Source organism: Petromyzon marinus, chromosome 37 (genome assembly GCF_048934315.1).
Source record: "Petromyzon marinus isolate PM22_M1 ecotype Great Lakes invasive population chromosome 37, UKy_Petmar_22M1.pri1.0, whole genome shotgun sequence".
NCBI classification, from domain to species: Eukaryota; Metazoa; Chordata; class Hyperoartia; order Petromyzontiformes; family Petromyzontidae; genus Petromyzon; species Petromyzon marinus.
This window is the reverse complement of record NC_133703.1, coordinates 18,361,751-18,389,738: the sequence shown is the minus strand read 5'-3', so window position 1 is coordinate 18,389,738 and position 27,988 is coordinate 18,361,751. Positions and strand designations below refer to the sequence as shown.

The window sequence follows — 27,988 nt, the reverse complement described above, 5'->3', positions numbered from 1 at the left end:
GTGGTGGTGGAGGCCTTGCCGCTGCTGTTGCCGCTGTGTTGCGGTAACCCGACTCAGTTATTTGCGAGCACGTAGCAAAGTCAATCGCCCGAGCTATTTCGCCGGTGGCGTCCCAGCGCGCGTTCCACCCTCTACGAGACTTACATCAATCACGTGTTCCAAAGAGGGGGCAGCACCTCCACTGACAGCACCCCCAGTGGCAGCACCCCCAGTGGCAGCTGTCTGTGCGCGGCACCCCGGTGCTTTTAAAATAGGTAAATAGTCTGCTGCAAGCAGGCGGCGATGATATTGTGTGTGTGTGATTCATGAGGACGACTCGGCCTCAAATGAGTTGCGATGCGTAAATATCGCCACTGGGGAGACAAAGGCGGCCGGGCATGGCGCTGGCCACTCACCGCCTCGTGTGCCGTGCCGGCCTTCACAGGCGCTGCTCGCTAACAGCACTTGACCCCAACAATCTGTTAAGGCTATACGGGGGATCTTTGTCTTTGATTCACAGGTGCTGCTCGCGAACAGCACTTGCCCCCAACATGCTGTTAAGGCTATACGGGGGATCTTTGTCTTTGATTCACAGGTGCTGCTCGCGAACAGCACTTGCCCCCAACAGGCTGTTAAGGCTATACGGGGGATCTTTGTCTTTGATTCACAGGTGCTGCTCGCGAACAGCACTTGCCCCCAACAGGCTGTTAGGGCTATACGGGGGATCTTTGTCTTTGATTCACAGGTGCTGCTCGCGAACAGCACTTGCCCCCAACAATCTGTTAGGGCTATACGGGGGATCTTTGTCTTTGATTCACAGGTGCGGCTCGCGAACAGCACTTGCCCCCAACAGGCTGTTAAGGCTATACGGGGGATCTTTGTCTTTGATTCACAGGTGCGGCTCGCGAACAGCACTTGCCCCCAACAGGCTGTTAAGGCTATACGGGGGATCTTTGTCTTTTATTCACCAGTGCTGCTCGCGAACAGCACTTGCCCCCAACATGCTGTTAGGGCTATACGGGGGATCTTTGTCTTTGTGCTTGATTCCCAATCGTGCGCGTACATTGTGACCGTGACGCCAGCAGCGTACACTCGGGCCAGCTCTGCTCTTGCCCGAAAGAGGTCAGTCGGATCTTTAACTTCCACAGTGAAGTTCAGTATATATATTTATTTTAGGATCGGGCTGATGGAAGGATGGGTGGTAAGCACGCAAAGCAAGATTTACCAGGGCGGCCTCTTGGCTTGTAACCGCGCACGTGGTGCAACGAGCCACGGACAGCGCGGTGCGACCACCGGGTCCCGACTGCCAGCCTGGGCCAAGAGCCTCTTGATTGAACAAAATAATGAGTGTTGTGAGTCGGCGGCGAACATCCCTCCTGCGTCAATGTTATGAGAATTTATCAATAACAGTACGACTCGCGCAGAGATATATATAGACCACGCAAGGTTACGCATACGTGTGGTGTGAACCTCTTGCGAGTTAAATTATACACTTGTAGTTCTGCCCGGTACTACGCCGTAGATATATATAGATGTATGGGCATTAAATCAGCTCACTAGGAAATATATTTCCTTGCTGTATATTTATATGATTGAACATCGCAGATGGTAATGGCTTGCCGAGGAAGCCTTCATCCAGCAGTGGGTTGACGAACGGGCCTGTGAATTTGTATTAAATGGTTTCTGGTTTTCTGCATGCACGTGTGTTTTGTGTCCATTGTGCGTGCGGGTGTGTGTGGTGTATATGTGCGACTGTGTGTGTGGTGTGTAAATTGTGCGGGTGTGTGTGGTGTGTGCATTGTGCGGGTGTGTGTGGTATGTACATTGTGCGGGTGTGTTGTGTACATTGTGCGGGTGTGTGGTGTGTACATTGTGCGAGTGTGTGTGGTGTGTGTGCATTGTGCGGGTGTGTGTGGTGTGTATATTGTGCGGGTGTGTGCATTGTGCGGGTGTGTGTGGTGTGTGTATTGGGCGGGTATGTGTGGTGTGTGTGCATTGTGCGGGTGTGTGTGTTGTGTACATTGTGCGAGTGTGTGTGGTGTGTGTGCATTGTGCGGGTGTGTGTGGTGTGTATATTGTGCGGGTGTGTGCATTGTGCGGGTGTGTGTATTGGGCGGGTATGTGTGGTGTGTGTATTGGGCGGGTATGTGTGGTGTGTGTACATTTTGCGGGTGTGTGTTGTGTACATTGTAAGAGCGGCAGTGTAGCGGTTAGCGCGCTGCGCCACGAACCTGGCGACCCGAGTTCGATTTCCGCTGCCGGCCAACACCGGTGACGATTATCTGAAGCGGTCCTGGGCCTCGCCTAGGTCGACTCAGCCTCAAATGAGTACCTGGTTCGGTGCGTAAAAAAATGCTACTAGGGAGACAAAGGCGATCGGGCGTGGTGCTGGCCACCCACCCCCTCGTGTGCCGTTCTGGCCTTCATTGGTGATCGCAAACAGCACTTTCCCCAACAGTCTATTCAAGGTTTCACGGGGGATCTTTGTATGTGTACAGTATGTCGCAATATGTGTGTGTACTGGGGTATGGCCACCCATGCCCTCGTGTGCCGTGCCGGCCTTCATAGGTGCTCGCTAACAGCACTTGCCCCAACAGTCTGTTGCAGGCTATACGTAAGATCTTTGTGTGTGTCTTTATGTATATGCACGTACGTATTTATGTATGCGTGGTGTATGTATGTGGTGCATGTATGAACGTGTGTATGCACGTATATGTGTAAAATATATATGCGTGTAGTTGTGTGTGTGTGCGTGTTCGGCGTGGTGTACGTACATGAGTGGGAACGGTGGCGCAGTGGTTAGCACATTGCGCTCCGAACCTGGCAACCAGAGTTCGATTCCCGGCTTCGGCTAAAATCCACCCCTCTTCCCCTCCACGCCTGTAACCCCTCAACTTCATCCAGCAGCGGATACAAACAAAAAAATAACAATTGACACTGATGCAGCTTGAATCGATTTCACGCGATATTGCCATCCAACAACAGTGGATCAAACATCAGGAGGGCGATGATGGCGGACCATATTCGTCTCTTCAAATCACAGGTCGCTGAGTTGCGATGCCCAGAAACCCCATAACAAGCGAAAAAAACCTTTAAAAAACGCCAAGCGGTCAGCAACAAACAGCGCTGTTCATTTCGTACCAGATAACGCGTTTCGAGTGCAAGCATCGGTTCGTTTCGCCGATCGAGATTTTTTTGCCACTTTCAACAACATCGCTCGGGGAAAGTCGGGAAAGTCCATTCGCCTGGCACCGTCACCCCGACAAACCCCGCTACCAACATAAGAACGCCATATCCGACCGTCCACGTGTCGCGTGCGTGGTTTCAAACGACAACAACAAAAACTCTCAAATCTCCAATCACGGAGTGTTTGTCACGAGAATCCGACGCTCCCTTCACCGCACGCGACGGCGATGTGCACGAAAGTAAAGACACGCGCCCCCCTGCTACCTCCTCCACCAACAACCGTGTGGCCCCCCACCACCCCCACCCCCCCCCCGGGTGTCAATGAAGTTGTACAGAATCTAGAATTAAAGCTTTCGTGACTTGCAGGAATTACTACTATACTCATTGGTTCTGTCGGTAAAGCCACGTATGTAGAAATGAAATGAAATTAAAACGAATCATGAATGAAATACAATTTAAATTTTGAAATAAAATTTAAATAAATTTGCAAAAAAATTGTATTTGTAGATTTATTAAAATTGTATTTTATTTCTACATACGTGACTTTACCGAACGAACCAATGAGTATATAAGTTGTACGGAATTTTGATCACGCGCGCACGCACGCACGCAGATATCGCAGTATAAGACGCACCCACGTCGTTTTAAAATACTCTACCGTACAAGGGAAATTGGTGCGTCTTATAATGCGGGAAAGACGGTGTTCGTAATTGTGTCGGGATAAGACCGCGCGCGCGCGCGCCTCCCATTAGCACGGTGGGCTACGTACGGCACGAAAGAAGTTAAACGTGGTGTGAACCACAGTGCGGTTTTACAACTGCTGTCCGCTCCGCAGTCCTTACGTGCTACGAAGAAGGGTCGTCGCTCTAAACGTCGCCTCTTATACACCTCTCATTTGAAGGCTACCACCAAAGACAAAGATCCCCCGTATAGCCTTAACAGAATGTAGGGGCAAGTGCTGTTAGCGAGCGCCTATGAAGGCCGGAACGCTACAAGAGCGGGTGGGTGGCCAGCACCACGCCCGACCGCCTTTGTCTCCCTAGTGACGACGTTTGCGCACACCGCACCCAGGATACTCATTTGAGGCCGAGTCGACCTAGAGAAGGAGGTCCAGGACCGGTTCAGATAATCGCCACTGGCGTTGGCCGTGAGCGAGAATCTAACCCGGGTTACCGGGTTCGAAGCGCAGCGGAGCGCTAACCGCGTCACCACCGCTCCTCGCAAGGCTACCACCAAACACACACACGCACACACTCGCACACACACACACTCGCACACACACATGCGCGCACACACACGCACACAAACACACGCACGCACACACACGCACGTACACACACGCACGCACACACACACGGAGTGTCGTTGTTGTTGTTATTGACACGGAACGTGTTTGAGTTTTAAACACAATTATTATTTGTGCGCGTGGTGGTGCCATTGTTCTGCCACTGTTCAGATATCCGCCCGTCCCTCAGTCGCCAGCGACTCCCTACACCGCGACATTATTGCATGAATAATGCAACGTTATTACGAATACATTAGCGAATGAGTTAGTACATTTGATATTCGCGCTGTGTGTTACAGGGGCAAGGCTATATAGATTACAAACGGAGGCGCTGCTGCTGCTGCTGTTCCACAGAAACAGCATCCACAGACACAGCAGACACGGACACAGCATCCACAGACACAGTACCCACAGCAGACACAGCGTCCAGACACAACATCCACATCATACACAGACACTACAGCATCCACAGACACAGCATTCACAGACACCACAGCATCCACAGCATCCACAGACACAGCATACACAGACACCACAGCATCCACAGACAGCATCCACAGACACAGTATCCACAGACACAGCATCCAGACACAGTATCCACAGCATCCACAGCATCTACAGACACAGCATCCACAGACACAACATACACAGACACAGCATCCACAGACAGCATCCACAGACAGCATCCACAGACACAGTATCCAGACACAGTATCCACAGACACAGCAGACACCACAGTATCCACAGACAGTTTCCACAGACACATCATCAACAGACACAGCATCCACAGACACAGCATCCACAGACACAGCATCCACAGACACCACAGCATACACAGACACAGCATCCACAGACAGCATCCAGACACAGCATCCACAGACACAGCAGACACCACAGTATCCACAGACAGTTTCCACAGACACATCATCAACAGACACAGCATCCACAGACACAGCAGCCTGCAGTAGTTCAGCAGTAGGGGTGGGGGGGGCGATGTTGCTCCGTGATGAGAGTAATTGGAGGGTTACACTGGCAACAACAACTTGTTTGTTGTTGCCAGTGTTGGGCCGTGACGCGGGCACCACAATGGCCAGCTCTTCGTGCACGTGCACTGACGTCACGGGGTCTTTAACGTCAGCCGTGAAGCCGACGTTAAAGACCCCGTTCATGCACGCGTAGTGTTCACCAGGGCGGCCGACGCCTCCGAACCGCTAACCTCTACAACAACAACAACAATTTTCAGCCGTGTGTGCCAATCAACTGCTGGATGAAGGTCTCCCCACACCTCTGTAGCTGCAGTGCTACATCCCAAATGAGTATTTTTTTATGTTTTGGGTGATTCTTGCAGCAATTGGGTTGTGGTTTTGACCACCACGCGTTACATTGGATGGGGTTGCTTTCTTCATTTGTAGCTACGCGACGGAAAGCGGAGAACTCCGAGGAAGCCCCATGCAAGACAGAGGGGGAGAACGTAGAAAACATTCACTCGGAAAGACGCCACGAGTCGGGAATCGAACCCAGGTGCTTCTTGCTGCGAGGCGCGGCTGTTAACCACTGCGATGCCACCCTCAGACTCTCGTTCGCTTTCCCCCTCTAAAGCTCAATGATTCCTGAAGAAGGCCAAGAGGCCAAAACGTCGAGATGTTAGTGGGTTTTGTAGTTGTTGTTTTTTGCTCTAATCCCGGTAGCGTAGCTATCGAGGAGTCTGCAGGCGGTGGAACTGCGCCGGGTCCCGGTGGGGGGAACCGGAGGGGGGGTGGGAGCCATAGACTCACATAGAGACCCAAAGACTCACATAGAGACCCATAGACTTAGAAACCCATAGACTCACAGAGCCATAGACTCACATAGAGACCCATAGACTTAGAAACCCATAGACTCACAGAGCCATAGACTCACATAGAGACCCATAGACTTAGAAATCCATAGACTCACAGAGCCATAGACTCACATAGAGACCCATAGACTTAGAAACCCATAGACTCACAGAGCCATAGACTCACATAGAGACCCATAGACTTAGAAACCCATAGACTCACAGAGCCATAGACTCACATAGAGACCCATAGACTTAGAAACCCATAGACTCACAGAGCCATAGACTCACGTACAGACCCATAGACTTAGAAACCCATAGACTCACAGACCCATAGACTTAGAAACCCATAGACTTACAGAGCCATAGACTCACATAGAGACCCATAGACTTAGAAACCCATAGACTCACAGAGCCATAGACTCACATAGAGACCCATAGACTTAGAAACCCATAGACTCACATAGCCATAGACTCACATAGAGACCCATAGACTCACGGAGCTATAGACTCACATAGAGACCCATAGACTCACATATAAACCCATAGACTCACATAGAGTCCCATAGACTTAGAAACCCATAGACTCACAGAGCCATAGACTCACATAGAGACCCATAGACTTAGAAACCCATAGACTCACAGAGCCATAGACTCAAATAGAGACCCATAGACTTAGAGATCCATAGACTCACAGAGACAGACTCACAGAGACCCATAGATTCAGAGACCCATAGACTCAGAGCCATAGACTCACATAGAGACCCATAGACTCACAGAGCCATAGACTCACAGAGCCATAGACTCACATAGAGACCCATAGACTCACATAGAGTCCCATAGACTCACATAGAGACCCATAGATTTAGAGACCCATAGACTCAGAGCCATAGACTCACATAGAGACCCATAGACTTAGATACCCATAGACTCACAGAGCCATAGACTCACATAGAGACCCATAGACTCACATAGAGACCCATAGACTCACATAGAGACCCATAGACTCACAGAGCCATAGACTCACATAGAGACCCATAGACTTAGAGACCCATAGACTCATCGAGCCATAGATTCACACAGAAACCCATAGATTCACAGAACCATATACTCACTTAGAGACCCATAAACCTCATGACCCATAGAATCACACAGCCATAGACTCTTATAGAGACCCATATTATACAGCAAAAGACTCGCATGGTGATAGCAAAGCACATTTATTATTGGTAATTAACCTGAACCAGCGAATTGACACTAACTATGTGTACGCAAGTATACACGTGCGTGTATGTGTGTGTACATGTGCGTATCTGTGTGTGTGCATGCACGCGTGGAGCGGTGGCGTAGTGGTTAGTGCGCTGAACTCCTAACCCGTCGAACTGTGTTCGACTTTGAGCCACGATTGAACCGGTCCGGGGCTTCCCCCAGGTCGCCTCAGGCGAGTACCTGGTAAGGCGTTTAAAGCGTCAGCACTGGGAAGACAAAGGCGGCCGGGGCGTGGTTCTGGCCACGCCACGCACTCGTGCGCCAAATAGGCCTTAATAGGTGCTCGCTAAAAGCACTCGCCACAATGTCTTTGAGCTATTAGGGTGACCTTTTGCATTTGACGGTGTTATGTGTTTGCGTGTAAATTGTGCATTTAATGTGATACACGGACAGAGCGACCCGACCATGAATACAATGGCTAAGATCCGTGTCCTGGGTCTCGGGTTAGCGGATTATGGTTAACGGTTAGGGTTAGTATCTGGTTTGGTGTGATTACGATTACATTGTTGATAATGATAGTTCGTGGTTGTGTTGGGGTAATACGTTTTTTTTGTATCTGCAAGTTCGGGTTAGACGTTAGAGTTAGTATCTAGTGAGCGTTAACGTTAGAAGGGTTAGTGTTATGGGTAAGGGGTTTAAAATATGGTAAGTGCTACGGTTAGTGATGGCGCTAGTTTTAGTATCTGGTTGGTGAGTTTGGGTTAATATCGGGGGTTAGGTCAATTAGTTATGGTTAGTGTTATTGCCAACTTCTGGTTAGCATTAGCATTGGTAAATGGTTGATGAGTTTTGATGAGTCACTAGTTACTAGTGTCTGAGTCGGCTGATAATCGTGTTGAGGGAATGTCTGTGTTACATCCCTCAGTGTCGCCAAACACCAATCATCACCATCAGCCATTATCTATCTACTGCTGGATGAAGGCCTCACAACAATACGGTATTACAATTTTCATTTAAACTAAATACGCATCAGAACCACGATTTTTTTTGGTTAAATGTTCGTGTTTTTTTGTCCACTAAAACTCGTAATATATATTTTTTTTAAAAACACGCTAATCCTAACATCATTTAATTATTACACTGCGACACCTCGGAACACGGCTCACGGGCCACGCCGACTTCGGCGTCACACTCCAAGGTGGGCGAATTACTCGGTCCACTAATGGGTGATATGGCAGGGTTGTGTGTGAGTGTTTAATCGCCGCAGCAGCAGCAGCAGCGATGGAATTCTAGGCCGAGTCCTGCCCTGGGACCAGGCAATCCAATCCATACTCCGAAGCGTACCCTGATTTTGGTACCTAAATTATATTCTTTTTTAAAAGTGTGATTTTGGAATAATTCTAGTGCATTTGCACAGATTCGGATGAATGTGTACCAAATGTCAGTCTTCGATTCCGTCGAGAACATCAATAGAGTAGACTGTGTACCTTATCCCAGGGCGAGATTCGAACTCGGTTCGCCGGGGTTCGTAGCGTGGCGCGCTAACCACTACACCCACCGCTCCCCACAAGCATCGATGGCTCACACACGCACAAAATTCCCCTATATAGCCTTTGACATACAAATACTGTTCGCGAGTACCTATTAAGGCCGGCACAGCACACCAGGGAATTGGGAGCCAAGCGCCACACCGGGCCACATTTGCCTCTCCATTGATGATGTGTACACAGTGGGCAGCACCAGTGGCGATGTTTACACACCGCACCAGTGACTCATTTGAAGCTGAATCGACCTTGGGGAAGGTCCACCACTGGTGTTGGCCGTGAGCGGGAATCGAACTCAGACACACGTGTACACACACACGTGTACACACACACACGTGTACGAAGACAAAGATCCCCCGTATAGCCTTAACAGACTTTTAGGGCAAGTGCTGTTAGGTACTCATTTGAGGCTGAGTCGACCTAGAGGAGGCCGAAGACCGGTACAGATAATCGTCACCGGTGTTGGTCGTGAGCGGGAATCGAACTCGCCGGGTTCGTAGTAGCACAGTTTAGCGCTAACCGCTACGCTACCGCTCCACCACACAGACGCGCACATTCACACTCGCCTATGACGACAGCTTTCATTGTGCACTAATTAGCGATGACGTCACCACGGCGCTTGTGCCAAGCCAGGTGCACACGTGCAGTGTGCAAGGCTCGTTCCTTCGCTTCTTCGGAGCTCGCGGGACAGACCCAGCAGGTGCCATGGGTTGGCTGCTGTGCCAGGCTAGGTACAGGAGGAGGTCAGGGCACAGACTCTGCAGGTGCCATGGGTTGACTTCTATGCCAGGCTAGGTGCAGGAGGAGGTAAGGGCACAGACCCAGCAGGTGCCATGGGTTGACTTCTATGCCAGGCTAGGTGCAGGAGGAGATCACCGGACAGACCCAGCAGGTGCCATGGGTTGGCTGCTGTGCCAGGCTAGGTGCAGGAGGAGGTCAGGGCACAGACCCAGGTGCCATGGGTTGGCTGCTGTGCCAGGCTATGTGCAGGAGGAGGTCAGGCCACAGACCCAGCAGGTGCCATGGGTTGACTGCTGTGCCAGGCTAGGTGCAGGAGGAGGTCAGGGCACAGACCCAGGTGCCATGGGTTGACTGCTGTGCCAGGCTAGGTGCAGGAGGAGGTCAGGGCACAGACCCAGCAGGTGCCATGGGTTAACTGAGATAGCAGGTGCATCACCTGTGCTCCCCGCTGTGCCACAAACAACACATTTACAATAAAGCATACACACACACAGATACACAAGAGACATATACAAAGATACCCCGTATAGCCTTAACAGAATGTTGGAGCCAAGGCTGTTAGCGAGCAGCACCTATGAAGGCCGACACAGCACACCGCGCCAGTCAATTTACTCATTTGAGGCTGAGTCGACCAAGGGGAGGGCCAGAGCGGCTTCACGTATCGATTGGGCAGTTGATGTTGGTAGCGCAGCGCGCTAACCGCTGCGCCACCACTCTCCAGACACACCAAAGATCCCCCGTAAAGTCTTCACGGGCTGTTGAGACAAGTGCTGTTGTGACACATACCGGCGCACGTACACATCACGAAACACAACACACGCGCACAATTAAATTAAAACGGTCCGTGGTTAATCCCCTGCTGGATGGGAGATTGGTCGGTAATGGAAAGTGCTGTACGTTTGAGATGCGAGGTAGAGAGGGAGATAGATGGCAGTAGAGCAATGGATTGTTGAATCTATCTGTGCGGAGCGTGGGCGTGTGTATCATTATTAGCGAGTTTATTACATCACAATTAAATTAATATTAGTCTGTGGACCTATCGGCCTTCCGTACGTATCATCATTATCAGCCATGGCCAATCCACTGCTGGACGAAGGCCTCCCTCACCATCCACCTGCACACGAAGTTATTCCATCGCTCCATCTCCATGTTGGAAGGTCCTCTCAGACACACGCGTTCCATCCCTTCAAAGTGTGCTCGTTGACATGTATCGGGTAAATATGACTTATTTCGCAACGCGACGCAGCCAACCGTGCTAATCGAAACCTCTTGGGAATGTTTCAACTCTGCACCTATATAACCACGACAATTTAACTCGATACAAAAACAAAAGACAGATCCCTAAAACGATGTCATCAATGCTGTGTTGAGTAAGACACAGACCATCATTATTATTATAAATTACGTACCTCGATTAAGCGCATTTCATCTTGTGATCAGATCTCCAGTCTCATCCGATCCTCGCAACTCATCTGATCCTCGCAACTCATCTGATCCTCGCAACTCATCTGATCCTCGCAACTCATCTGATCCTCGCAACTCGTCTGATCCTCGCAACTCATCTGAATCTCGCAACTCATCTGATCCTCGCAACTCATCTGATCCTCGCAACTCATCTGATCCTCGCAACTCATCTGATCCTCGCAACTCATCTGATCCTCGCAACTCATCTAAATCTTGCAACTCATCTGACCCTCGCAACTCATCTGATCTCGCAACTCATCTGATCCTCACAACTCGTCTGATCCTCGCAACTCATCTGATCCTCGCAACTCATCTGATCCTCGCAACTCATCTAAATCTTGCAACTCGTCTGATCCTCGCAACTCATCTGATCTCGCAACTCATCTGATCCTCGCAACTCATCTGATCCTCGCAACTCATCTGATCCTCGCAACTCATCTGATCTCACAACTCATCTGATCCTCGCAACTCATCTGATCCTCGCAACTCATCTGATCTCACAACTCGTCTGATCCTCGCAACTCATCTGATCCTCGCAACTAATCTGATCCTCGCAACTCATCTGATCCTCGCAACTCATCTGATCCTCGCAACTCATCTGATCCTCGCAACTCATCTGATCCTCGCAACTCATCTAAATCTTGCAACTCGTCTGATCCTCGCAACACATCTGAACTCGCAACTCATCTGATCCTCGCAACTCATCTGATCCTCGCAACTCATCTGATCCTCGCAACTCATCTGATGCTCGCAACTCATCTAAATCTTGCAACTCGTCTGATCCTCGCAACTCATCTGATCCTCGCAACTCATCTGATCCTCGCAACTCGTCTAAATCTTGCAACTCATCTGATCCTCGCAACTCATCTGATCCTCGCAACTCATCTGATCCTCGCAACTCATCTGATCCTCGCAACTCATCTCATCCTTGCAACTCATCTGATCCTCGCAACTCATCTGATCCTCGCAACTCATCTAAATCTTGCAACTCATCTGATCCTCGCAACTCATCTAAATCTCCCAACTCATCTGATCTCGCAAGCTAAGCAGCGTTGGCTTGTATGGGACATCTCCAGGTGCTATAGGGCTGCGGTGCCACGTGTTTAACAATCATCGGACGCGTGCAGCGTGAAACACGGGGGAAGCCCTGCGAAACGGGAAATCTCCGTATTTCGTATGTGTCGCCTGATCATGCTGATTGTTGTAATTGCCAACGAAATGTCACGGTGCTCGAATTGTAATTGTTGTGGATTTACTCTGCAACACGCCGGTGTTGTTTAACTATAGCAACGGATTGTCACGTTCTGTTTACGTGACCAGACCTCACTAATTGGCCGTGTCGGGTGGTGGCGGGTTTAACGACACATTTAGATTTTTACGCGATCTAAACCCAAAACACATAATCTATAATGGATACGTATGTACGTATGTATTATATGCGCTTGTATGTTTAAGCGAGTGTATATATTTTTAGTGGGGAGCGGTGGGCGCGGTGGTTAGCGCACCGCGCCGCGAAATCCGTCAAGAGTTCGATTCCCGGCCACGGCTAACGTCAGTGCCGAGTGACATCTGATCAAATGATCCAAATAACCGAGGCCCCTAAGTGTTTACACGTTCACGATGTTACCATTTATGCAGGTGTAGTGAGACAAAGCCGGCCGGGCGCGTCGCCACCTCAATGCGACTCGTCGGCCTTCATTGGCGCTCCCTAACAGCCCCCAACGGTGTGTTAAAGGCTATAGGTTATTTGTCATTAGCTGTATGTGTATCGTCAGCCACGATCAATCCACTGCTGGATGAAGGCTTGCCCGAGCTGCCGTTATCTCTTTACTATACCTGCGATGCGACAATCCACCCACAACGCTCCGTCTCCCGCTGTAGTCGTCCTCTCTCGGACGCGTTGCGTCGCACGTGCAATGCTACCGCGTTTACGATTCGTTTTTTTTATTTCGATGTAATCACCGCAACAGCAACGCGAGTTGTGATAACAATCATGATTATCGATACTGTACAAGGCTTCCGATCTCTAATGCTTGCAAATCGTGCTCCACCCCCCCTCAGAACGCGTTACGGATCATATAAATGATTGCACACGAGGCAAATGTTAATACAGAGCGATTTAATATCTCAAACACGTCACGCTATAACACATCCGACATTTGAGTGTTAATTCGAAACGAGACGATTTGTACAGGGCGAGCACTGTCGTAAGATTTTCCCGCCAAGTTAAAAAAAAATTCCCGCCAGTTTAAAAAAAAAAATTCCCGCCCGCCAATGTCCCGCCCCCCGCCGGTCTCTCCGCCAATCAGCGCGCCCGGTCGTTGCTCCGCCAGATTTTTTTTTATTACCCGCCAATTATTTTTCCCGCCAATTTTGTGTTAGTATTTCTCCTGCCGTGTCAAACCCGTTCCTTGTAAGATTTTCTTTTCCTGCTACATTTTATTACTTCCTCCACCATTCGGTTGTCGCCCCATCCCGTTAGACGTTACTTCTATTTCGTTATAGAAGTATTTCCCCTCACCCCCCGTCAACCTTTCCGCCTGTGTCCCGGCACCGTCAGTTCTAATTCCACCCCTCACGCCGTCTCGCCCGACCCCGCCCGCTCCTTTCCCGCCAAAACTAAGCCGAGTCACGTGCGTGTCTATACAAAGATCACCCGTGTAGCCTACAGAGACCCGCCGGGGCAAGTGCAGTGCTTTCTCTCTCTCTCACACACACACACTGCGCGATAAACTCATTAGTTGTGCTTTTAATGAAGGGGCATTGCGCGAAACGTCGCACATATATCTATTGAGGCAGCGTTATCGGCGAATGTGTTCAGTTGATTTCTGATCCAAGTCCCCTGGGCCTCCCCACCTCCTCGTTCTGGGCCGACTCAGCCTTAACCGAGTTCCCTTGGGCGCCGTGCAAACAATCAGTACGGGGGAGACAAAGGCGGCCGGGCGTGGGTATGGCCGTACCAGCTGGGAGCAGGCTTGCCTGGCTTACAGCACCTGCCCCAACATTCTATGTAAGGGGAGGGGGGGGGAGGTCTTACGTGTGAACTTCGCGCCTGTAAATCGCGCATGCACGATTTTTTAAAACGCGCTCTTGTGTACAACGTTAACTTAACGGAGTGACGACGGCGCGACATTTTAACCACCCGCACGCGGCACGGGGATTCGGTAAAGCTGATTGGTGGGGACGACGAGGTGCTGGAGGGGCGGGGGAAAGGGGGGGGGTTGAAGGTTATTGAGGGGGGGTGGGGCTTGGGAGGGGGGGTGGGGCTTGGGTGGGGGTGGGGCTTGGGGGGGCATTGGGAGGGGGGTGGGGCTTGGGGGGGCATTGGGAGGGGGGGTGGGGCATTGGGAGGGGGGGTGGGGCATTGGGAGGGGGGGTGGGGCATTGGGAGGGGGGGTGGGGCATTGGGAGGGGGGGTGGGGCACACAGAGGAGGTAACGACAGCAAGACAAAGCTCCCCCGTGCAGCCTCAACAGACTGTTGGGGCAAGTTGCTGTTAGAGAGTAGCGCACAATGAAGGGCCGGCACATCACACGTAGGCGGTGGATGGCCGGCACCACGCCCGGACGCCCCTGTCTCCCCAGTGGCGATGCCTTGCGCACCGCAACCGTGAACTAATTTGAGGCCGAGTCGACCTAGGGGAGGCCCACGACCGGCGCAGATAATCGTCACGGGTGTTGTTGGTGGTCGTGAGCGGGAATCGAACTCGGGTGGCTGGGTCCGTAGCGCGCTCACCGCTCCGCTGCCGCTCTCCACACGTGATCAGTATCATTGACCCGTATCTGAATGAGGTCGATTGTCCGAAACGTTGACGTGATATACAAGTATATTATTTTATTCGCGACAAGGATATCTGACTAATTTGGTATATACTGTATATATTTAAAAAAAAATATTATAAATTATATTCTCAAAAATGTACGTTTCATTCGGTGTTAAGGTGTGGTGTGTAGTAATTGAGTATATGTGAGTAGCATTGTGTATAATGTGTGTGTTGCATTGTTGTAGATTGTGTGTGTGTGGATATGCTTGTGGGGAGCGGTAGTGTAGTGGTTAGCGAGCCGGTGACGATTATCGGTGACGATTATCTTAACCGGCCCTGGACCTCCCTTAGGTCGACTCAGCCTCAAATGAGTCCGGTGTGTAAACATCGCCACTGGGGAGACAAAGGCGGTCGGGCGTGGTGCTGGCCACCCACCCCCTCGTGTGCCGTGCCGGCCTTCATAGGTGTTGCTCGCTAACAGCATTTGCCCCAACAGTCTGTTAAGGCTACACGGGGGATCTCTGTACTTGTATGTACATGGGTGGATGTACACGTGTGTTGTATAATGTGCTTGCCTGTACTGTCAGTCCTCCAGTACTATATAAACCCATATATACCGGTAACCGCATTGAGAGAAAAAACGGTTACGGTTTCCCGTACATATAGAAAAGTCTAGCGTGCAGATTTTAACTGGAAACGATTACCGTAGATTCCTGGTTTCTAACTATCCGAACCCGCTAATCGATGGTGCATTAACGGTTACCGGTTTAATCACCCTGGTACGAGTCTACATACACACTCACACTTAAACAGCACAGTACATACACTCAAAGACAGATTTCTCAGTACAGTGGTACCTCGGTATACGTTGTTAATTCCTTCCAGAAGGTAGGAGGACTTGTACCGAAAATGACGAATACCAAACGAATTTTTCTCATAAGAAATAAAGGGAAAGAATTAATCCGTTCCAGAGTATAAGAAATTATATTTTATATGGCATAGTAAACATTAATGGGGTTCATATTCTTGGTTCTTTCGGTAAAGTCACGTTGAAGGGAAATAATAAAATAATAAAAATATAAAACAATACAATTCTCACGACGTTTCAACTGCAACACAAGTAATCATCATCAAGTGTACTGTCAGTACTCCAGTACTATATGATTGGTTGTGTTGCAGTCGAAACGTCGTGAGAATTTTGTTTTAGATTTTTATTATTTTATTGTTTCCCTTCTACGTGACTTTACCGAAAGAACCAAGAATATGAATCCCTGCAGTCACGAAAGCTTTAAATAAAACAATTAATGGGGTTGTATAACATAATGTAGACACTACTTATCACTAAAATGCATAAATCAATTAAAATAAATTGAAATAAATAGTGATCCTAAGCATTTTCTTTGTAGCTTGGCTTTTCTCACTAACTTCTTAGGACCCATCTTGAATGAATTCGCGAAAAATTAATGTTAAAATGACCAAAAAAAAACACGTCAAAATTTACAGAGAGTTACAGCAAGTGTTGGGCACTGAACGAGATCTACAGGCAGACTGAGGAGCGGCGCTTTGTTTCAGTCGTGAACGGGGTCTACGCGGGTACGCGGTGACTCATCCCGACCCACACAAGTTCTAGCGAGCGCGGCGTATCCCAAGCAAGACGTCGTACCCCAAGGCATTTTTTCTTCTCGTCAAAACACGACGTGTACCAAATTCGACGTATTCCAAAGCGGTCGTATACCGAGGTATGACTGTACATTATTTTATAGACTTTTTAAAGCTTTCGTGACTGCAGGAATCCATATTCTTTGGGTCTTTCGGTAAAGAAAGACCCAAAGAATATATATATATTTTTTATAGATTGTTGGGGCAAGTGCTGTTAGCGAGCACCTCTGAAGCTCAGATATTCGTCGCTGATGTCGGTGTGTTGGGAATCGAACTCGGATCACCGGGTTTATAGCGCAGCGCGTTAACCACTGCGCCACCGCTCCCCACATAAACACTACCACATATATACACACCCCACTCAAATTCGTGTACAGACACACAGTAGGATGCGTACACACATACATGCAAACATAAATACACAAATGCGCATGTACTGTGCCTGTACATACACACCAGCGCGCACGCGCATGTGGGCTACATGGGGGACCTTTGTCTGTGTATGTATATCGAGATAAGTGCCGCAGTGCTTAGCGCATTGACCCTACGAACCTGGTGACCTGAGTTCAATCTTCCGACCGCGGCCAACTTTGCGTAAAGAAAAAAACCGGGCATCTGCTGCGGTGTATAAACATCAGCACTGGGGAGACAAAGGCGGTCGGGCGTGGTTCTGGCTACATCACCCCCTCGTGCTCTCTCCATAGACCTCAGCTGTTCGCTCACAGCACTTGCCCCAACAGCCCGTGGAGGCTACACTCATCGGGAGGGCGGTCTTTGTCATTGCATTCATAATCTCATCACGCCGTCCCAATTAAGGGCCCTGCTTAATTAATCAAGCAATTAGAGGTTATTTATTTATTTGATCACCCGACACACACGCGCTGTGCACTGTTTGCGCTCCTTTGCACTGTACGGACGGGTTACGCGGGGCTGGGACTGGCCAACCTCAAGGTACATTCCGACGATAGTAAATATATTTACAGATGGAATCCTACGTATGTGTATGTACGTTGAACTTCCTTCGCACCGTACGTAGCCAACCGTTGCTAATCGGAGGTGCTATTATCCACACACCCATAATCACCGGTAGCTAGCCATGCCCAATCCACTGCTGGACGAATCCCACCGCCACCACCTCTCGCGATCCACCCAGCAATCACACGGGCACGGAGCGATTTCACCGTTCCATCTCCTCTCGGGGAGTCGGAGTGGAAGATGGATTAAAAAAAACACGTTCCATCCCTTGGCTGCCACTCCGTTATTATTCTCGACCACCGTACCACCACCAAAATCATCATCATCCTCCTCCCTTCGAGCCACGCGTCCTTCCCAAGCCCAACAACTTCCCTTACTCGACAGATTGCGTCTCGTCCGCTCACCTGCGCGTGTTTCTCCAATCCCGCACCTCCGATTAGCAACGGTTGGCTACATACGGTGCGAAAGAGGTTCAACGCACATATAGATACGCATGGAGCGAGGGACGTCTGTATTTTGTAGTATCTTTTTTTGTACGTATATATTTTTTATATATATATTTTTTTTATTTGTGCCGTGCTGGCGAAAGGAGTGGACAAGGGCTACCGGAGAGACACTGTCTTAGATATTTCTTAACGTGTCACCTCCAACAACAACAGCGACACACAATTGCAGGACATATATTCAAGCGCGCACTAATTAAAAACAAATACATGACAACCGTGTAATTGAGAAGAACAATTGAAATAACATTTAATAAAGAATTAAAGCTTTCGTGACTGCATAAATTACTCATTGTTTTTTTTCGGTGAAGTCACATGTTGTATTTACCTCCGTGATTGTTTTTTTTACACCTGATGAGGATCGCTTGTGTTGCGGTCGAAACGTCGTGATTGATTTGTTGAAGTAACATTTGTTTAAGCTTCATATTTGATCAAAGGTTCTCATTAAGTATTTTCTCGATCTGCTGGACATCAGTAAATTTCAGTGATATTCGTAACGTAGAGCGTCAGAGTAGAATTCTTTTTTTTCTCTTACGCATGCTGAGTTTATATATATGCCGCGGAAACGTGTAATGAGTTTGTCTACGGATACTGGAGACGCGTGGTAGGTGTGAAACATCAGATTTAATGCGGCGTTGTAACATTCATCGTTAGTTTAACGCGTAGGCTTTCGGGACCAATATCCATAAAATAGGTTTTTGGGTTTCATCGCGTAAATATAAACACGTCGTTAAACCCGCCGCCACCCGACACAGCCTGTTAGCAAGGTTTGTCACGTAAAACAAAAATGCGTTACTGTGTGGGAGAGTGAACCCATAACATTTACGATTCGAGTACCGTAACGTTTCGCGGGTAATTACAAGAGCCAGCATCATCAGGCGAAGGCCTCATTGATGTTTTCCTTCGCTGGACCTTCGTTTGGCTCACAACGTTGCCTGGGAAGGTTTTACTCGGGCCGACAACAGCTCGTGTGTGGCCTTAAAACAAATGAATAGGTGATGTGCCGAGGTCGTCTGCGATCGTCAAGTCGCGCAGGACTGCGGAAAAGTCGAGGGGTCGCTACAACTCAGTGTTGTGGGGCAGTGGCCCATCCCGGTGCCCCCCCCCCATCAATCCCCCCCCCCATCAATGCCCCCCCATCCATCAATCCCCCCCCCATCCATCCCCATCACGCCCCCCGACATTACGCCTCCCCCCCATCACGCCCCCCCCTATCACTCCCCCCCCCCATCACGCCCCCCCCATCACGCCCCCCTCCTATTACGCCCCCCCATTACGGCCCCCCCATTACGCCCCCCATCGCCACCGCCGCCACCCCCCCCCCCGCCGCCAGCCACCCTCCCTCCCCCGCTACCCCCCCCCCCCTCCGCCCCCCCCCCCCCGCCGCTCCTAACGGGAAATGTCGCCCCTGGTGCTGGGACAAATGAACGCAACTTGGACCTCCCCTAGGTCGGCTCGGGCTTAACGAACGAGCGCCTGATGGGGTTTGCAATAAACGTCACCGCTGGGTAGACATTGGCGCCCGGGCGCGTTTCATCTACATAACCAACCACTTAATGTAATAACTGGAGCAGCGTGCGGCCGTGCTATTAGCGAGCACTTGTCCCAATAGCCTAGAGGCCACACGGGGGATATTTGCCTTTGCGGGTGTTTATATGCGTGCGTGCGTTCGTGCGGTACTGTACGTGAAAGCAGTGTCGTGCTCTCTGTCGGCTTTAGCGTCACACTCCACGCCAGGCGAATTACTCGGTTCGCCGGTTGATGAACGCGGGAACTCGAGTGGAGTGTCCTTAGTGGGAGACTCGCTCCACATCGCAGCACTCTTCCAGGCCCAGTCCGGGACTGTCGTCATTTTTCGGGGCCCAAATTTGGCGACAATTTTCAGTTTTGAGGAATTGTAAAAATTGACGGCATAGACCTGACTCCGTTGGTGCCAGATCTCAGCTCTCTAGGCCTTCGAAAACATAATCGGAGCTTGCATCGCTCCGTGGCTGTGTATTTGGCTGTCTGGGAGAGGGGGATTATAAACGATTCTCTTACTCTGCACCACGTATCCATTTAAAGGCTAAGTCGACTGACGACAGGTTCTGATATCGCTCGCCCACTGGCCATTAGCCCTGATCGGGAATCCAACAGCGCAGTCCGCTAACTGCAGCGCCACCGCTCCCCCCCCAGGTACGTACGAGGAGTGTGGGGAGAGGCGGTCAAGCTGTTAGCGCGCTGTGCTCAGTTTAACATTGGTTGGCTTTCGCGACCGATATTATTATTAATAATAAAATGTCTCGTCCACCCACCACCACCCGACATCCGATTAGTAAGGTTTAGCACGTGAATAAAACGTGCCGATTAGTTACTACTTCACCACACCGGTTCGTTAGAGAGTAAACCTGTAACATTTACAAAGTGAGTCCGACGTTTCGCTGGTGATTTACAACCAGCTTCATCAGGTGATTTGCCAGAAATGCGCTACGAACCCGGCCCACCCAAGTTCGATTCCCGCTCACTGCAAACAGCGCTGACGATTATCTGAATCGGCCCTGTGCCTCCCCTGGGTCAGCTCAACCTCAAATGAGCACCTGGTGCGGTGTGTAGTAAAACATCGCCACTGGGGAGACAAAAGCGTGCTGCTGGCCACATCTCCCCCCTCGTGTGCCGTGCCGACCTTGAATGGCACTTGCCCCCAACAGTCTGTTCAGGCTATACGGGGTGGGGTGGGGGGCTGGGGATCTTTGTTGTGTCCAGCTGCCTCTCCCTCTGCCGTTTCATCAATTAACACAAGCAAACTATGTAGCTACGTAATTTACAAAACGTAAACGATTCACGCAAACAGTGCAACAAAAACTCGCCTACGTGACATACTCTCCGAAACTGCTTCTGCGGCGTGAAATGAAGGGGGAGCTTCTAAGCGCTTTAACTTTGGCCTGGAATCGCGTTAATAATCAATAGCCTATTTGTATAAATCTTTAAAGACCACTGATTATGTTAACGCTGCCACTGCGATGTTTAAATAATGGAGAATCTATTTACGTGTACGTGGAATTGTTTAATATTATAACTTAATGTTTCGCGAGAAGAGTGCCGGGGTGTGGGCGGTGGAGAGAGAGGTGAGCGGCGCTGCGCACCCGGCGACCCGAGTTCGACTCCCGCTCACGGCCAACACCGACGACGATTATCTGACCCGGTCCGAGGCCTCTCCTAAGTCGACTCAGCCTCAAACGAGTGCGCGATCATCGCCACTGGGGGAGACGAATGCGGCCGGGCGCGGTGCTGGCCACCCAAACCCTCCTGTGCCGTGCCGGCCTTTATAGGCGCTACTCGCCAACAGCACTGGCCCTAACAGTTTTGGTAAGGCTATACGGGGAGACCTTTACAAAGGTGGAACTTTCGCTATTCACACAAATGAACCACAACACCTTGCCGATCTCGTCAAGGGGCATAAATCATCGAGCGAACTTCGATCATCCTTACAGCAGCGGCTTCTGGCTGCCCATCGAACATAGACGGTCACTGCATCGCGCGCTTTCAGGTGCTCTTCTGCGGCCGTCTGGAACGCTCTTCCTTCCGAAATTAGGAAACCAGTGGAGCTGTCAATCTCGATGATTTCATCTCGATTGACAAACTCATTTCTTTAGAACTGCTTTTTTTGTTTTTAGTTTGTCGTCCTTCCCCCGCACCTCCGATTAGGACTGTTGGATACGTACGGTGCGAAAGACGTTCAACGTACAGTACATACATTCAGATAACAGGAGGAGGCTTAGAGAACGCACGCAGGCTAATGACATCGGCCGTACCCGGTGAGGAATATTCAGCTTGGGCCTGGGTAGAGGATGAATCCCACGGCGCTAGAATGGAATTGCGTGGTGATGGAGACAGCGTTCGATAGTAGACGCGTTACAAATGGATGGCACACCTGCGAGAGGAGATGGAGCGATGATTAAAATCAGCCGGCGTGCGTGCTGTAGAGCAGGCGCCTGTGCGGATTGTTGGATCGCACAGGATCGGCGGATCGAGGGGAGAGGCCTTCATCCAGCAGTGGAGTGACCATGGCTTAATTATTCATGAATCATGGTGATAATACGTGGAATATTTACCAGTCGACAGAGTCACTGGGATCGCACCCACGCACGAATCCTCGCATCATTGATCTGGCCCCGTGAGCTCTCGGAAGCCAAGCAGAGGTGTCCCAGCCTGGACAGTGCTTGAATTCGAAATGACGACACCCAGAATCACAGTCAGGATATCTATTTGTACTGAAGGAGGAATCCGATGAGCTATAGAGCCCTTTTTTCACAGATGTCCAGTAGGAGCAGGTCAGAACGTTACAACAAACAATTTTTAAAAAAACACGATAGGAAAGGTAGACAAATCACTTGAAAATATATGTACACAAATCAAACTAAACAGCCAAAAAGGTGGACACCTGTCCAAGCGTTAACCAATGCCGATGCTGGATGATTCTGGGATCTGGGAATCCGATTGACGCCCGAGCGCGTTGAGCCCTTTCAAAAATCGTGGCTGGACATTTTCTACGTTTAATCAAAACAAATTGTGTTGGAATATAACGCGGGGAAGCCCCACGTGGGTCATCTCAGTCCGGGGATGTAGCTCACAACAACGTGAACCGTGTCCAAGTGTGAGACGTCACCACGTGTGGGACATCTCCACGTGTGATGCGTCTCTACGTGTGAGACACCTCCACGTGTGAGACGTCTCCACGTGTGAGACGTCTCCACGTGTGAGACGTCTCCACGTGTGAGACGTCTCTACGTGTGAGACGTCTCCACGTGTAAGACGTCTCCACGTGTGAGACGTCTCCACGTGTGAGACGACATCTCTACGTGTGAGACGTCTCCACGTGTGAGACATCTCCACGTGTGAGACGTCTCCACGTGTGAGACGTCTCCACGTGTGAGACGTCTCTACGTGTGAGACGTCTCACACGTGTGAGATATCTCCACGTGTGAGACGTCTCCACGTGTGAGACGTCTCCACGTCTGAGACGTCTCCACGTCTGAGACGACATCCCACGTGTCAGACGTCTCCACGTCTCGAACAGAAGACACAGAGAGGCAGAGACATCGCCCAAGAGTCCAGAGTATTGGAAGAGAGATAGACAAAGACGCAGACGTAGAAAGATGTAGTGAGAAATAGACAGAGAGCGACAGCGACACACCACGAGAAAGACAGAGGCAGAGTCCGAGAGAGATTAGAGAGACACGGATACACACTCTGAGAGACACGGAGAGACAAAGACAGAAAACAGAATGAGGAGACACAGTGACGTATTGAATCTTTTCACTGTCTGGTTGCGATGACAAAACGGGCTTCCCTCGAGAGAGAGAGAGAGGGAGCGAAGGGAGAGATGGAGCAGAGAGATGGAGGAGAGGGGCAGAATGGAGAGGTAAGGGAGCGTTCACCCCCACGAATTCCCTGGGTTCCCATGAAATCACACACACGTACACGACAACAAAGACAAAGACCCCCCCACCCACCCACCCACATAGCCTCAACAGAATGTTGTGGCAAGTGCTGTTAGCGAGCAGCATCTATGAAGGCCGGCATGGCACACGAGGGGGCTGGTGACCAACACCACGCCCGGCCGCCTTTGTCTTCCCAGTGGCGATGTTTACACACCGCGCCCGGTACTCGTTTGAGTCCGAGTCGACGTAGGGGATAACCCAGGACCGGTTCAGTTATGCGTCAACGATGTGGCGGGACTCGAACTCGGGTGGCCGGGATCTGATGGGGGCAGTGCGCTCACCCCTGCGCGACCGCTCCTCACCCGCACCCACATCATACCCCCCCCCCCCATATCCCCCGCCCCCCCATCCCCCCCCCTCCCACCCCTCCACCCCCCACAAAGCGCGCGTCTGTGCGTCTCGTGCCGTAATGAGCGCGTGATGCGGTAATTGGGGGGAGGGGAGATGGAGGGGAGGGGGGGTTAAATGGTGGGGGGGGGGAGCGGTTTGGGGGGGGGGCTACCATGGAGACGAAAGACGCGCGCGACCCGAAGTGTCACTCACCGAGTGCGAGCGGAGGGCACGCGCGCAAACAATTAAGCTCGTCAATTAATCAATTAAACACCAAGTTCATTAAAGATCACGCTCGCCGACTTCCTCCTCCGACGTGGACTGCTGTGCTCCCCTCTGTAGTCTGTGTGTGTGTGCGCGTGTGTGTGCGCGTGCGCGTGCGCGCGGTGGACTTCTTTCGCACCGTACGTAGCCAACCGCGCTAATCGGAGGTGCGGGAATCGGAGGTTCGGGGAGGATCGAGTGCTGTTGGCGAGCACGACCACGCCCTACCGCCTTTGTCTCTCCAGTCACACACATACTGTAGTTATGATGAACAATATCCTTTTCAGAAGCGACGTGGCCACAAATGATAGCCCAACGAGAAGTGGCATATCCACGTGGAGATTAGTCGCGGACAAATACTCAAAACGCGTGATGTTCATTCTTAATGCGTAGGGGGGATAACCGGAGGACCACGGGAAGAGAGACACGCAAACTCGAAATACACAGCAGCAGGCGTCATGGTCGGGATCGAACCCACGACCTCCCGTATACCAGGCGAGGCAGTTAACATCTCCTAGCCACCGTGATGATGATGAGAGAGACACACAAACTCGAAATATACAGCAGCAGGCGTCATGGTCGGGATCGAACCCACGACCTCCCGTATACCAGGCGAGGCAGTTAACATCTCCTAGCCACCGTGATGATGAAGAGAGAGAGACACGCAAACTCGAAATATACAGCAGCAGGCGTCATGGTCGGGATCGAACCCACGACCTCCCGTATACCAGGCGAGGCAGTTAACATCTCCTAGCCACCGTGATGATGATGAGAGAGACACGCAAACTCGAAATATACAGCAGCAGGCGTCATGGTCGGGATCGAACCCACGACCTCCCGTATACCAGGCGAAGTGGTTAACATCTCGTGTGTACAAAGACAAAGATCCATCATCCCCGCCCAGTATAGCCTTCAAGAGGCTGTTGGGGCAAGTGCTGTTGTTAGCCAGCAGCATCTATAAAGGGTCGGCACGACGAAGGGTCGGGGTGGCCAACAACACGCCCGGCCGCCTTTGTCTTCCTCTTCGCCAGGTACTCACTTAAGTCGACCCAGGGGGAGGCCCAGGACCGGTTGTCATAAAGTACACAAACCCTGCATCTCTGCAGCACACACGGACAGACTCGCATAAAAGCTCTTGCCATTCCAGTGCAATATAACACACACACATTGAATGCAAACACACACTGGATAACAGAATCACACATTCAAACATTCAGTATAAGTAATAACTTAGGCAATGACACGCGAATATACACTCGGCAACACGATGACAGACACAATACAAAATTACTCGATCATACACAATAACACACACGCGCACGCGAAAAATAACACAACCACACACAACAAATACACAAGCCCGCACAATAATATACACATGCGGTAATGCACACAGCGACACACATACATGTACTATGGAACACACATATACACAATCATACAACACATGTTAACACGAACACACATTCAATAACACAAAGACAAAGGTCCCTCATATTGACTCAACAGACTATTGGGGCAAGAGTTTTTTTTTAGCGAGCACCTCTAAAAGCCGAAACGGTACACGAAGGGGGTTTGCTGGGCCAGCACTAGGCCCGGCCGCCTTTGTCTCCCCAGTGCTGATGTTTACGTACCGCAGCATGCACTCATTACAAAGATCCCCCATATAGCCTTAGCAGACTGTAGGGGCAAGTGCTGTTTGCGAGGACCTCTGAAGGCCGAAGCGGTACACAAGTGGGTGGGTGGCCAACACCACGCCCGACCGCCTTTGTCTCTCTAGTGGTGATGTTTACACACCGCACCAGGTACTCATTTGAGGCTGAGTCGACCTAGGCGAGGCCCAGGACCGGTTCAGATAATCGTCACTGGGTGTTGGCCGTGAGCAGGAATCGAACCCGTGTCGCCGGGTTCGTAGCGCAGCGTAGCGCTAACCGCTACACTACACACACTAACACACAATCGCACGCTCAATAATACACACACACACACACGCGCGCGCGCACAATCAAACTCTCAATATCAATAACACCCACGCGCGCACCCCACAATCACTCACACGCACACACAATCAGTCACACACGCACACACAATCAGTCACACACGCACTCATCACTCGCAGCCGCACGCACACAAGCGCGACCTCTGTATATCTCGCACGCACACAGCTCCCTCTCGCGCGCTCTCAACACAAAAGGGCTTTGGTTGACGTCAGTTAACTTCTCACAACTTCATTCATCCGCCGTTATTGAGACCCCCCCCCACCACCACCACCACCACGCGCCCACGCCCCCCTCCATCATTTCACTCACAACTCAGAACAAAGCGATGCCTGCGACGCAAACCCGCGTCGCCACGCGCCTTATGTCGCGACCAGAGAGCGACTCCCACAGCTGCTGCTGGGGGTGTGGGTGGAAGGGGCGTGGGGGGGGGGTGTTGGGGAGGGGATGGGGGAGGGAGGGGGTCAAACAAAGTGGGGAGCGGTGGCGCAGTGGTTAGCGCGCGACCCGAGTTCGAATCCCGCTCACGTCCGACAGTGCTGCAAGTCACAGCGAATGGGTTGTCTGTCGGCCGAGTCGCCCTTGTAAACAAAGAGCGACTTCTGAATATTTAAACCGGTTCCTGAATTCATCCCTAGGTTTACTCAGCCTACAAAAAAATGTTTAGTACAGAGTACCGTGGTGGTGGTGGTGGTGTTTGCCACTCGTGTGAACGCAATTCCGGCCATTCACAGACGCTACTCGCTGACAGCACTTGGCCCAACAGTCTGTTAAGGCTACGGGGGGGTCTTGGGGGATCTTTGTTGCTGGCCACACCAACTGACTGACCATCGTCAGGGAGGGCTTCATCGAGCAGTGGATTGATCAAGGCCGATGATTATTTAAATGTAGAAGCGGCACGAGACAGTAGGTTCTGGGTTCGATCCCGACCCCTACTGTATGTTTGGAGTTTGCTTGTCTCTCTCTTCCATAGAGATGTTGACTAGCTCGCCTGATTTACAGGAAGTCGTGGGTTCGATCCCGACCCTGACTCCTGTATATTTGGAGTTTGCGTGTCTCTCTCTTCCATAGAGATGTTGACTACCTCGCCTGATTTACATGAGGTCGTGGGTTCGATCCCGACCCCGACTCCTGTATATTTGGAGTTTGCGTGTCTCTCTCTTGCATAGAGATGTTGACTACCTCGCCTGATTTACAGGAGGTCGTGGGTTCGATCCCGACCCCGACTCCTGTATATTTGGAGTTTGCGTGTCTCTCTCTTCCATAGAGATGTTGACTACCTCGCCTGATTTACATGAGGTCGTGGGTTCGATCCCGACCCCGACTCGTGTATATTCGAAGTTTGCGTGTCTCTCTCTTCCATAGAGATGTTGACTACCTCGCCTGATTTACATGAGGTCGTGGGTTCGATCCCGACCCCGACTCCTGTACATTTGGAGTTTGCGTGTCTCTCTCTTCCATAGAGATGTTGACTAGCTCGCCTGATTTACAGGATGTCGTGGGTTCGATCACGACCCCGACTCGTGTATATTTGGAGTTTGCGTGTCTCTCTCTTCCATAGAGACGTTGACTAGCTCGCCTGATTTACAGGATGTTGTGGGTTCGATCCCGACCCCGACTCTTGTATATTTGGAGTTTGCGTGTCTCTCTCTTCCATAGAGATGTTGACTACCTCGTCTGATTTACAGGAGGTCGTGGGTTCGATCCCGACCCCGACTCCTGTATATTTGGAGTTTGCGTGTCTCTCTCTTCCATAGAGATGTTGACTACCTCGCCTGATTTACATGAGGTCG

General features: G+C 50.7%; 1 protein-coding gene across 1 annotated transcript in view; it reads left to right on the top strand.

Annotated features, from left to right (window-relative positions):
• LOC116949527 (uncharacterized) overlaps positions 1–27,988 on the top strand; it is a 56,708-nt gene that overhangs the window by 9,190 nt on the left and 19,530 nt on the right. Inside the window, exon 2 of the mRNA XM_076072180.1 lies at positions 8,401–8,472. Coding sequence (XP_075928295.1) covers positions 8,401–8,472 — 72 coding nt within the window. The remainder of the gene's footprint in view (positions 1–8,400; positions 8,473–27,988) is intronic.